The 13,641-nt window shown below is 41.2% G+C and overlaps 1 protein-coding gene across 5 annotated transcripts in view; it reads left to right on the top strand.

The window, feature by feature from the left end:
• Nucleotides 1-13,366, top strand: part of LOC115154303 (polypeptide N-acetylgalactosaminyltransferase 10) — a 112,005-nt gene extending 98,639 nt beyond the window's left edge. For 2 of the 5 annotated variants that reach the window (XM_029700382.1, XM_029700383.1), the window contains 5 exons: nt 1,850-1,957; nt 7,054-7,275; nt 7,649-7,765; nt 8,546-8,695; nt 9,457-13,366. In XM_029700382.1, the coding sequence (XP_029556242.1) occupies nt 1,850-1,957; nt 7,054-7,275; nt 7,649-7,765; nt 8,546-8,695; nt 9,457-9,621 (762 nt within the window). In that variant the 3' untranslated portion in view covers nt 9,622-13,366. The remainder of the gene's footprint in view (nt 1-1,849; nt 1,958-7,053; nt 7,276-7,648; nt 7,766-8,545; nt 8,696-9,456) is intronic. The other 3 variants (XR_003867865.1, XR_003867863.1, XR_003867864.1) reach the window with 3 other exon arrangements.
• The last annotated feature ends 275 nt before the right edge of the window (nt 13,367-13,641 follow it).

Here is a 13,641-nt window from a genome sequence, read left to right on the forward strand (position 1 = left end):
CATGCATGCAATAAGCAAGCTAGCTAAGCAGATAGCTATGTTACCTTTTAGCAAAGATTACGACAACTAATCCTTTCATCTGCGGTGTTAGTTTGCTAGCTATGTTAGCTACTATGCTATCTAGCTGGCTAGATAGACATGGTGCTAAGATATCAGATAGGAGCTAATAACCAATATAGCTAGCTAACATTAGCTGGTTATCATTTTGCACATGCACCATGTTCGGGAACAAGCAATCTGACTGGCGATGTAAAGTTATCTATTTACTGGTGTGCTGATCTGACCAACTGCAATCGTATCCGTAAATTCACAGTTGCAAGTCGGATTAGATGATTGTCGTAATAGGGAAAGGAGAAACTCTTTTAAAATGCCTAAATAAATGTTGGCCATAAAGCTTGCCAGCTTGTAATCCTAAAAAAACATAAATTAGTTAGTTTACTTAGGTTTCGTTCAGCCATTCCTATGGGGAAAGAATAGGGTTTTGGGATTTCTGTTGAAAATTGCGTTTGAGGTTAAAACAGGCTTAGAAGATCTTATTTTTTGTTCTGTGACATATCAGTCAGTTTAACAAGACATTTATGAATTATAAAGCCTTTGTGCTTTTTTGGATTACATAAATGTTTTAAAATTCACAAAGTGATGTTGGTGGATGAAGATTATCTCATAGAGCAAAACGTGTAAGATCTCTTAAACCTGTGTTTACCACAGACCTTACTTTTGGCATTTTTTTTTTTTTTAAACGCCAAAAACTAAATTTTCCCATAGGCTTTGTCCAACTAATATTTCCTACCCTCTCTCTCCTTGTTAGATATTATGCACATTTATGGCTTGGTAGCAAATGTCATCGCCGTTGAGCTAGTTCTCATAGGAACAGTAAACGGCACCAAGTGATATGAGCGATGAAGGGAGATGTGTAAAAGGGAGCTGAGTTACAGCCTCTCTCTATCCAATCGTAGCAGTAGGATCAAGTTACAACCCGCCCATTTCTTGACAAATGTCTAAACTAGCCAATTGAGTTGTTTCGAATTTTGTCCTGGCACCTGAGATGTTTAGGGATGCGTCCTGACAGCTGGAAAAATATACTTTTTCCCGATCACAAATCATGTTACGTTGGGGCTATTTGAATTGAAAATATGTTATTTTATATTCTCAAACAGCAGTGCCTATATGTCCTTCCATACAGGCGTGACATGCTGGAGTGATGCTTCTATGCAAATGTTGTTGATCAGTAGGCTAATGTAAGTCCCAAATGGAAGGAAAACAGATTGTCATCTGAAGCACCATAGACTCCACTGATCAGCCTAAACATGCTCAATCACTCAATCCATGCACACACTCCTTTTGAATATTCATTCACCTGTATTGTGTGTAGGCCTATGCCATCTTAATTTACCCAGTTTATCAAGAGATTTACAATTCAAATAAAAGTATTAACATTATGTTATGTACTTAGATTGGTAACAAAAAAAAAAAGTAAAATGTATTGTTTTTGATTTTAAAATGAATGCCTACATGACTGTCTGGGAAATATTATGATATTGAATATCGCCCTAAAATATTGTCCATCATCCTCCTTGACCCCAAAAATCGGTATCGACCCTAAAAAATCCATATTGGTCTTTCTCTAATCCCTCCCTCTGGAACCACTCTCTTTCTCCCTCCCTGCTTTCCTAGTACCTGTCAGCCTCTCATGTCCTCATACTGTTTACAGCTGCACACCACAGGCACACACTGACACAGGAGACACACACACTAATACTGCAGTGATGCCCTGACCCCCACACAGCTGGCTGTGTTAAACCTCTCTCCTTCTACCTCCCCCGCCCTCTCTCGCTGTCTCGCTCCATAGGTGTGGATGTGTGGCGGGCGTATGGAGGACATCCCGTGCTCCAGGGTGGGTCACATCTACAGGAAGTATGTCCCCTACAAGGTCCCTGGTGGGGTCAGCCTGGCTAGGGTGAGTGTTGGTTCCTAAACCCACCTTTTCCTCTTTTCTCCTCTAGAAAAGGATTTACAAAGAAAAACAAACTACAGTATATCATGCAGACCTGCTAACATGTATGCATTTTGTGTACCATGCACGCAATTTGAGGTTCATCTACGCTGGTATATCAATCTTGCTACTTTGCTAAGTTGAGGCATGTTTTTTTATTTGTATTGTTTATTAAGCTTACTGCCCGGCTTTTATGTGCACTTGCCCTAATATGTGCGGGGTTCTGCCGGTTCTTGCATTTTTTCCCCCACTCGTTAAATAGCCTGACCAACAACATCTCTGCTCCTGAATGTGTGTATATGTGTAGCCTATTTAGCGGGCGGCACATGCTTTGATATCTGCGAGCACTATGACTAGCAAGGAAGCGTGCAGTGTTGCGGTAGTTCAGTGTGCGCTGTGCGTGGATAGAAGTGAGAGCTTTTCCGCTAATACCGTCCTTCACAAAGTTATGTTAGACTTAATTAATCAGTATTTGATCTGTCCTCCTTTATATTACTGTATGTCAACAGTAGGCTGCTAATGATGTGATAATAGCCTAGTCAGTTCACCAATGACAACAAGGCATATTAAATGAATTGTAGACCTAACTGAGAAGGAAGATTTGATGGACTGGATCACGTATGGAGATCTGAAACAAGCTCATATATTTAGGCCTAATTCAGTTTTGTATTCCAAATACAGTAGACTACTACATTGCATCCAGTAATTGAATGATTCAAGCCAGTTCACATTTTCACAAGACTATCCACATAGAGACACATTATAATAATCATTACCCCTATTTTAACTTAGAACAATGTGAAGGAGTCATTGAGACCGCCTCAAAATTAATCCAGGATCAAACACTAGACTACTGTGTTGGCTACATTGTTTGATATAATTTAAGACTTGAGGTGTCAGGAAATGGCAGTTACAGGTTTTTCAAACATGCAAAATGCTTCAACTACCTCGCCCCTACCTGACCGTAGGCCTACATCAGCACCACCGTGTCAGAAAATCATAGGGAGAACCCTGATTTTACATTTAAACTTATTTCTACTTAGTTACTGAAAAGCACCATAACTGTCTATAGCAGGGATCATCAATTAGTTTCAGCCGGGGGGCCGGAACATAAATACAACGAATTTGTAGAATGTAAATTGACCGCAAGAATCCCAAACAGATATAATATTTGACTAAAACATAATTATTTCTAACCTTGTTTACGTTTGTATACGATCATGTGTCTCTATTATGCGTCGGAATACTTGAACAGATTTTCTAAATTAATATCACTTGGAGATAATTTTCTGCTGTTTTTACAGTCTTATGTCCAACAAGTGCTTTTTTTTGTTAAATTGAATTTAAAAAAAATATTTTGCTCAGAACTTGGGGAGGCCAAATAAAACCACCCACGGGACACCAGTTGGGGCACCCTGGTCTATAGCCTATCATTCCTACAGATCCAGTCTTCTGCCAAAATCATTATTGGGTCCAAAAAATGAGCATTTGCCTATAATTTGATCGGTGTGGGTGTCACATGCCGTCATGTGGTCCGCGAGTGCCGCCGCAGCGCTGAAGTGGTACTCATACAGATTCTTCAAGGTTGGCAGGTCTGTATATGGAACATTTATTGCAGAATTTGTTCTCCTAGGTGTCTAGTAAAGAGAGCATTTATCTCCTCTGCTGAGTTTTTCTGCCGTAGTTGGATCCTCAATGATACACACACACACACCTTTATATTGCAGCCCCACACCCACTCATCACACCCATCAGGAATGCTGTGACTGAATCGATAGGTGTCCCGCTGTGGGAAGGTGAGGAGGGTTTGACGTGAATGTTGAGTGTGTTCCACAGTCAGCAGTGCAGTGGGAATGAACGATTTAAGAATGTCCTCTTCTTTCTGGTGGTGAACTGATTTAACCTCCTCATGCCTCGCCTGGCGCTGTGTTTTAACAGCTTGAGCATTCAGAAAAAAACGAGACTCGGAATAATAAACGCTCAGCTTTTCTGTTTTTCCCTGCTTTTCTCCACCAAGGTGTCTGTCGTCCTTTGTTCTTGTGATATGGCCCCTTGTCGTTTTTTTTGCCCCCAAAATACACAATGCTAGATAAGTGACCTTGATTAGGAATGCACTGTAAAGAAGCTTAAGAGGTCTGCAAGTACGGAATCTTTAGATCTTTTGATGCTTCTGTACTGAATGAGAACAATACTGAACAAAAATATAAATGCAACATGCAACAATTTAACTGAGTTACAGTTCATATAAGGAAATCTTTCAATTGAGAGAGAAAAATAATTAGGCCCTAATCTATGGACTGGGCAGGGGTGCAGCCATGGGTGGGCCTTGGAGGGCATAGGCCCACCCACTTGGCAGCCAGGCCCACTCACTTGGGAGCCAAGCCCAGCCAATCAGTAGTTTTTCCCCACAAAATGGCTTTATTACAGACAAAAATACTCCTCAGCAGGTGACGAAACCGGATGTTGGTGGTCCTGGGCTGGCGTGGTTACACGTGGTCTGTGGTTGTGAGGCCGCTTAGATGTACTGCCAAATTCTCTAAAATTACGTTGGAGGCAGTTTATGGTAGAGAAATGAACATTCAATTCTCTGGCAACAGCTCGGTGGACATTCCTGCAGTCAGCATGCCAATTGCACACTCCCTCAAAACTTGAGACATCTGTCGCATTGTGTGACACAACTACACATTTTAAAGTGGCCTTTTATTGTCCCCAGCAAAAGGTGCACCTGTATAATGATCATGCTGTTTAATCAACTTCTTGCTATGCAACACCTGTCAGGTGGATGGATGATCATGGCAAAGGGGAAATGTTCACTAACAGGGATGTAAACAAATTTGTGCACAAAATTTGAGCGAAATAAGTTTTTTCTGCCTACGGAAAACTTCAGGGATTTCTTTTTTCCAGCTCATGAAACATGGGACCAACGCTCTACATGTTGCGTTTTATATTTTTGTTCAGTATATTTTCACATTCTTCAGAAACCTTTTGGAATGCAGCTGAAACCGTCCATTATGTATGCTGATCCCTGCCCAAACCCTGTTTTAGCTTGGTCGGCTGTGTAAGTGAAACCTATTGGCCTGTTCGTTGGCTTACTTTTTAGCTTGTATTCATGCAGCGTGGGGGAATAGTCTCTCAGATGAAGAATGCCTGTTCTGTCTATGAGGGAGAAATGTTAATGACTGTGGATTGGGGTCAGTTGTTAATAATGTATTTCTTCAGAAAGAAGATGCACCAACAAAGACACAAGAACCTTTCCTTAGAAAAGGCCTCCAGTTTTGTCTACAATCGTTCAAATCAGGGGTTCTGTTAGTCGGTAATAGCCAGCTTTTGGACAAAAATAATAATAATAATGGAAAGCCAATAAATAAAACTGCCACCGGCTAATTGTGCAGGAGAAGAAGAAAAAATCCCATTACAAAATAATACATTTTAGCCTATTCATTTATGGACATAACAGTTAATGTAAATACATTTGACTCCATGTTTATTTGCCTATTTGTTAATTTGCATACTTTTTTAAAGTTAAATCAACGGCAATTTAATTCCACAACATTATGCAAATTAACCTATAGACCAATAAGCGTGGCCGGCCAAATGTATTTACATCGACTGGTATGTTAATCAATTAATAGGCTAAAAAGCATTATTTTGCAATGGGATATTTTTTCTTCTACTGGACAATTAGCTGGTGCCAGTTTTTTATTTATCGGCACAGCATACAGATAGTCTGAGCGGAAAATAACTCATTGCGTTTTAATGTTTTAGTTTTAATATAGCCTAGGCCTACCGGTTGTATGAATTTGGGATTAATCACAATTGTCCTAGAGTCTTTATGGAATAGGCTATTTATTTCTCGCACAGAATGACAAGCTGACCAATTAGAATAGGTCACTTTTCTACAATGGGGATATTAGATTGACATAGTGATTTTGCTGTTCGTTACTCGTCTTGTTGGCTGAGGAAAAGTAAATGTGGACAGTTATTTTAACATCTTCAAAGTGCGCCTCGGAATTTGGTAAGAAGGACGCACGCCCGTTGCATGTTAAGATTAATAACAGTCGAAATGTGATTTTCTGTCATTTATGCACCCAGTGCATATGGGTCTGGTTAATATCTCAAATGTCAAATTAAAAGGCTGCCGGTCAAATGTCCTGCGCCACATTTTCCTAACGGAAACGCTGGTTCAAATGCATACATAATACCTGCATTCATATTGATAGATTTTCTGTAACACGGTGCCGAAAGAATGAAAATGGTGAATGATTGTGAGGTGAATATTGTACCTAAAATAGAAAGTGCCAATTAAGCACAGCTCTATGTGTTTAGCATCATCCTGGTTTCGCTGTGTTCCTTTTTGAAGTGGAGCTCAGAGAAAAGGGTGGAATTCAGTCACAGAGGAGGCATGAATTATTGCTGGCCTGTGGCGCTGCTTCTTTTTTTGTGCACACGTCGCCCTTTTTGCTCTCGCCTCCCCCAAAACTTCCCTGCAGCTGCCTCTTCTAGACCCCACCCCCCCTCATCAGCACCACCCCAGAGGCACAGCACCCACACCCCCTCCCACACAGCTCCTCATCGCCACTGGCATTCTTCCAGGTGTGCTGATTAACCAGCTCGCCCATCCCTCCCAAACCCAGCCGCCATGCAAGCAGATGGTGCCAGTGAACTTCTCCTCACCTGGAGAGGAGTTAGCCAACAGAGTTTGGCTTGGAGCTGTGCTTTCTGTGCTGCTCGGTGTATGTATGCCCTATAGCAGGAGGATGTGCTCACTAACTGTAACTCCCATCCAAACAGTCTGGCTGTGAGTACCTGGATTCCTAATAGCAGTTATCATTGGCTTTACTCTCTGCTGGTCGTAAGTTTGTTTTATCCACTTCTATTAGAAGGGTAATGGTTATGTAAAACGAAACCTCTCCTTGACTTGAAATGAGGATGTATTATAAGAGACGAGGCCATCTAGCAGTCAACGAGGCCCCGAAGGACTGGTACCCTGCATCCATCCCTCCCCTATAGTCATTGTGGAGCAACAGTGCTTTTTCTGATCTCCCTTGGTCTCTGTACAGAACCTGAAGCGAGTGGCCGAGGTATGGATGGATGAATATGCAGAGTACATCTACCAGCGGAGGCCAGAGTACAGGCACCTGTCAGCAGGAGACATGACAGTGCAGAAGGACCTGAGGACCAGCCTCAACTGTAAGAGCTTCAAGTGGTTCATGACAGAGGTGGCCTGGGACCTACCCAAGCACTACCCACCTGTGGAGCCCCCTGCTGCTGCCTGGGGAGAGGTACAACACTCATCTATTAGTGTCTTCCGAGAGGCATGCCAACAGCTAGAAGGAGAGAAAGTTAAGAGATAGAGATAAGAGTGAGAGAAGGTTAGATTAGAAAGAGAGCAAGAAAGACAGACAGACAGACTGTCTGGCCTATGACAGCCAGGTGTCACTGTCACTTCAGCCATCAGAAGGTCAAGCTCCTGCCACAGTATCCTCTTCGTCATTACTCATCACTCACTTTTTCTCTAAAGAGAAAAGCTGACAGAGTTCTGAGAGATCCAGACAGCCCTAGACAGTGGTTAATAGTATGACTAGTATTGAATGATGACTGTTAATTTCTGTCTTTCTCTGTTAACCTGTTTGTCTGCCCCTGTGTGCGTTATAGCTGCGCAACACAGGCAGTGGCATGTGCATGGAGAGCAAACACTTTTCGTCTGGGTCGCCTGTCCGCCTGGAGACATGTCTGAAGGGGCGGGGTGAGGCCGGGTGGAGCCATGGACAGGTGAGGAGTTTAGTAGACACCACTGAATACAGACATCTGTCTGCTGTGAAAAGCGCTAGTTTTCCTGTAGTTTTGCATACAGAACTTAATTTTGTACTGTGTACAGACAGCACTCTGCCTTCATAAGCACTACACGTGCACGCACACACTGGCACACACACATACACGCTGGTGTGCACACTAATTTACACACACAACTTTATAATCGCTACTGTTCTAATGGAGCCACATTTATTCCCCTTGTTATCCAAAATATGTTTTAGCAGAGCTCATAACCAAACGTTGATGGATGGCCATGTTTTCTTATTTTCTAGGTTGCCTGCTCTGACACTGCTTTGACAGTTTAATTAAAGTCATTTAAAGAGCTGCTGTTTAATCTCTGTCATGGTTGCAATTTGTATTCAAAGCTGGGATGACAAACAGCATGGCTACAGTCCAAGTCAGGGCCTTTTGAATGTGACAGCAGAGGAGCCCCTTTACAAACAACTCTTCTGTCCCCCATGAGTGAACGTGCCTGGGGGAGACCGATGTGTGAACTCCCTTGGAAGGTTCTCTTCAACCCTGGTTCTGAAGACTCACAGGTTGTGCAGGCTTTTGTTCCAGCTTATTACTAACACACCTCTAAGTTTTGATAATTCATTAAATCAGGTGTTAGTACTGGGCTAGAACAAAAGCTTGCTCTGGGGTTCTCCAGGACCAGGAGTGACACTGGCTCCAAGAAGAGAGGTGGAGGCCCGTCTCTGGAGGTGATCTGATCCAGGTTGTCTCTGCCCTGTCCAGGTGTTTACGTTTGGCTGGCAGGAGGACATCCGGGTGGGGGGCCCCATGCACACTAGAAAGGTCTGCTTCGATGCCATCTCCCACAACAGCCCTGTCACCCTGTACGACTGCCACGGCTTGAAGGGTAACCAGCTGTGGCGCTACAGGAATGTAAGGTCTCTCTTTCTCTCTCACACACACACACACACATCATTTTTTCATGTATGAAAAAGACAAGTTTGTGAGTTGGTTGTGATTCTCTTCTTTGCTCCAGCCAAGCAGCAGTCTTCAAGATGTATTTTTGATCATTTGTATTTCCTTTTCCTTGTGATAAAATGCCACAGGCTGCTTGCTAAGGCAGTTTCTTCCTAGATAATTTTTTTTTTTTTTAAATGACATTCAGCTTTTAAAGGGATACTTTGGTATTTTGGCAATGAATGCCCTTTATCTACTTCCCTTGAGTCAGATGAACTTGTGGATACCATGTTTATGTCTCTCCGTATAGTTTGAAGGAAGTTTGCCAACTATCGTTTGCGCAATTGCTAACTAGAGTTGGTGTAATGACTGGAAGTCTATGGTAACAGCAAGCGTGCTAGTTGTTACCATAGACTTCCAGTCATTGAGCTAACGCAGTTAGCATTGGCTCGCGAAACTACCTCTAACGTCCTTCATACTGGAAGCAGAGACATAAACATTGTATCCACGAGTTCATCTGACTCTGGGGAATAAATAAAGGGCTTCATTGCCAAAATCCCAAAGTATCCCTTAAAGCTGTGTACCCAGTTAGAAAAAATTATTCCTCATTTTCCATGCAGGTTATTCAATATTTTGATATTAAATTACCTCTTTGGGAAATATTTTCAGTTAAATGTACTGTAACTAAATATATCATTACCATCTCTCTCCTCTTTTCTCTCCCTCCATCTCTGTAGGATAAGAGTTTATACCACCCCATCAGTAACAGCTGTATCGACAGCAACCCCACAGAGAGGAAGGTGTTCATGAACACGTGTGACCCCAGCGTCCCCAGCCAGCAGTGGGTGTTTGAGAAGACCAACACCACCATCCTGGAGACGTTCAACCGCAATAGCAACTGACACCTGTAGGGGTCAGCACTGAACCTGAATACCACTCACTCTGGAACTGTGTTCTTTCACTAAGACAGAAGTGGGATGTTGTTACTCTAAAGGGGTCAAGGGTGGAAGGAAGTGAAGGGGGGTCAGCACGGTCATTCTGGCGGTGGTCCATCTCATTTCTGCTTCTCTGTGCCTCTCCCAGACGACTCTGCCCATACGTCCGTCTCCATCACCCCGCGTGAGTGTGTCTCTTGCTAAGTCACTTTCTCTCCATTCCCCTCATGTGCCGCCCCTGCTCTGACAGCCCCCCCCTGAGACTCCCGCTGAGCCAAGCCCAAACTGACACACTGAAGCCAGCCAGACACAACCACTCTGAAAAGCACCTTGTGTTGATTCTTGTTTTTGTTTTCTTGTTATGCTCACTTGGCTAGCATTTTCTCTTTCTTGGTTTCCCCTCTATAGCATTGATTGAAAGTGGAGTTGCGCAACATCTGTCCAAATGAAGAGGGGTAAGAAAAGCCTAATCTTTTAGGACGTGTATTTTGTTTTAGATCTGAATGAATAATACTTTAGTAGCAGCACTTTGTCTCAGCACTCTTATCTATTCGAAGGACTGTGATTTGATGCCAATGATTTGTCCATAGAGGGAACTGTAAGGACTACTATCATCAGTTTATTTTTGTCCCATCACCTGAACAGAGGCTCCCGCTGCCTTCTGGGATCAACCCCAGCAGTCTCTGGAATGACCTCATCATGAAACACATGGAGGTCAGCAGCACTGAGACAGTAGAAAGACCATGCTGGCTTCTCAAACGCATCAGGAGTGACTCTAGACTGGTTTGCCCGGGGGGCATTATAGGTGGTTTAGATGCATTAAGCACTTGCAATGATAAACTTGAATGAAAATCATAGTGCCTTGCTGGATGAGAGCAGAAGTAAATACGGCCTGGTCTGACTCGGCCTGGCCTGGTGCCCTATTCCAGTCGTCCTCCTCCTACACGGTCTCAGACTGACTGACAGATGAGAGAGAGAGGCAATCTGAGGTGACACTGGCTCTTAATGGATGGGGTTCTGCAACAGTAATGTATTTGTAATGTTAGTTTTTCTTCAGCTATTCACTATGTGTTCTCCTGCCTTTAAAAGTTAACAGCTTCTCTGAAAAGACCCTCTTTATGTTCATGTAATGTCACCAACATGCCAATTTGTTATGATCAACAGACCCAATAGTTTGTCAAGATCTACATTGGACATTCCAGCATTGATTAGTATTGATTTCCTGTTCTTGTTGTGCGTTTAGATTTTATAGCGTTATGACTACTTACTCAGCACTTGTGGTTTTTTTTTTCAGTTTTGTCTTGGCTTAGCCAATGAGTTGTTTGTATATCAAATGCAATTCAGTTTTGACCTGGATGTTGTTCAGAAAGACTGCTTATATTGCCTGCTGTGTAGTTATGTTCCATTCTTTGTGTGTGTTTGTTGTTCCCCTCTTTTCCTCTGAAATAATTCCAAGGTAGAGCGCTTGTTTAGCCTTAGGTGTTTGTCTGCTGCAAAAAAAGTTATTAGGGCAAAACATTGTCACCTTAAGGCAAAGCGGGATGTGATATGCATGATGCAATGATCACACCCTTCATCAGTCAAACTCTCATCCTACCCCTTTCAGAAATGGATATAAATCAAATTAGCATAAAAAAACAATGTAGCTTTTTGTTGTTGTTTGATGGAACTAATTTGAGTACACTACTAGCCTGTAGCGTATGTGTTGTAGATTTTGACTGGCCAAGTGAATCATCAAATGGTTGACTCAAACAACAGCATTCTTCCATGCATTGTGGAGAAAATGTATGGAATTTCAACAAGAGATCCATGTGGCACATTAGTATGAGATGCTGCACAATGAGGCTTTAGTTGTGAAGCATCTTTGTTGCCCAGTCATGTAACACTGTATGTTCTTTCTCCTTATCAAACTGAAATGTAGCTAGGACTGGCTGGGGAATGCAAAGTTGGTTACTTCCATTGGTTTCCCTTTCCAAAAATGTTTAGTTTTGTCCCGGCAAGTAAGCATCATGTATGGAAGAACAAAGCTTTTAAATATTATGATAAAAATGGCCGAATCTAAGTTGTGTAACTTTTTCCAAGACAAAATATTAATTTTCCAATTATTCCAGCTAAATACATTTCACAATTATGCTTACAGAATTATTATATCTGTACCAGAGTTGTAATTTAAGCTGATTAATTGTCTCATCTTTTACACTAATAGTGTAAATGGTAAAATCCTTAACACAGTTTAAATTACCATCATAGAACTAAGACTGTAATTCAATCATACCCGCACTGCGGAAAACAGTATGGTAAATTTGACAATTTCCATTAGGTGAAACATCAAACCCGATTTTGATTTAGTCCTGCTTTTTCTCTTGATGCATTGTTTGATATTCTCTTTCAAATGCTCCACCGGTTGGTCCATGACTCCCAATGTGCTCACTGCTCTCCCGATGCAAGAATGATGGGTCGAAACATGTTTATGTTCAAACAATGAAGTTTATGCAGTAAAGTTATGTTTGTGTCTGAGGGAATATAAACAGGGTTGTTTGACCTGTGGACATATATTCATCTTGCAAAGGTGGTAAGAATCCCCCAAGTCCATGGCATTTTATTGTTCAGTTTGGAACAAGGATATTTGCAGTACATTGACCCTGTCAATTGCACATGTAAAAGGCATTTGATTGTCATATGATTTATAACTTGGGATGGAGGTGGTGAAACCTTTTTTAAATTGTGGTTTTAAATATTTTATACAGTGCAATTTCTTTTCATGATCTTGTTTTGAATTAAATAATCAGCTAAAAATGTGAAGACAATTTAATGTCTAAAGGCCCAGTGCAGTTAAATGTGATTTTCCTGTGTTTTAAATATATTTCCAGACTGAGATGGAATAATACTGTGAAATGATAATGCCCATTTAGCGTAAGAGCTGTTTGGAAAGACTGCTTGAAATGCCAGCCTGGTTTGAAGGGATGGATTTTTGCCCTGCCTGGCAACATCATCAGGCGGTATAAGTTAATATAACAGAGTTTCAAACCTCTGCCAATAACAGCTCGTTTTCAGGTTACATTAGGCTAGTCCAATTGGGCCCTCACTCAGACCAGTCCTAGCAAAATTCTTACTCGAGAAATTGCTCTTTGCTTAGAAGACATTTTTTTATTACAATTTTTCACCATTTTAATTCAAAACAATCACAGTAAGCTACTCAATTGTTACCCAGAAATGATTTGATATTGAGATAAAAACGGCTGCATTGGATCTTTTTTAAAGTTGCAATATGTAGCTTTTTGGGCAACCAGACCAAATTCACATAGATCTATAACTCACATTTCTATCATTCTACTTGAAAGCAAGTCTAAGAAGCGGTAGATCGGTTCTATGTGTGCTATTTCTATGCTTCCCGTTAAGTTTTGTTTTTCGTCTTTTACGTTTGGTTTTGTACACCATCTTCAAACAGCTGAAACGACAACATGTTTGGTTATGGAACTGAAATTGGGCGAACTATTAGAGTTTTAGCAACCTGCATACTGCAACTTTAAGACCATTGTTGGTCATTCACAAAATGCTGTGTACATGTTTGTGCAATTTTGATGTGTACATTTTCATAGATATCCAATATTTTTTTCCTACTGACAATGACTGTAAAGGTATTTAACACACCGTGTACAACTAAACTGGAATTGTATATTTTTTGCTGAAAATAAAAATGTTTATATTTGAATTATGGGTTGTATTGTTTTTGGGGGGCTTAAACTGAGAGAATACTTTAATTAAATAACTTGTTAAGTCATGTGTATATGTAGCAATCAAATCCCATCTAGAATTATGTAAAACAAGGACATGCTGATCATGAAAATATACATTTTTTTTCTCCAATTTAAATAAGTAAAATAATACTGCAATAAATTCACCATATGTGGCCAATGGTTGGTATTATTTGGAACCACAAGCAATAAATGCAACCATAAACAAAACAAATGCACAAGTTTAGTTGAG

This window comes from Salmo trutta, chromosome 19, assembly GCF_901001165.1.
Source record: "Salmo trutta chromosome 19, fSalTru1.1, whole genome shotgun sequence".
Lineage (NCBI taxonomy): Eukaryota > Metazoa > Chordata > Actinopteri > Salmoniformes > Salmonidae > Salmo > Salmo trutta.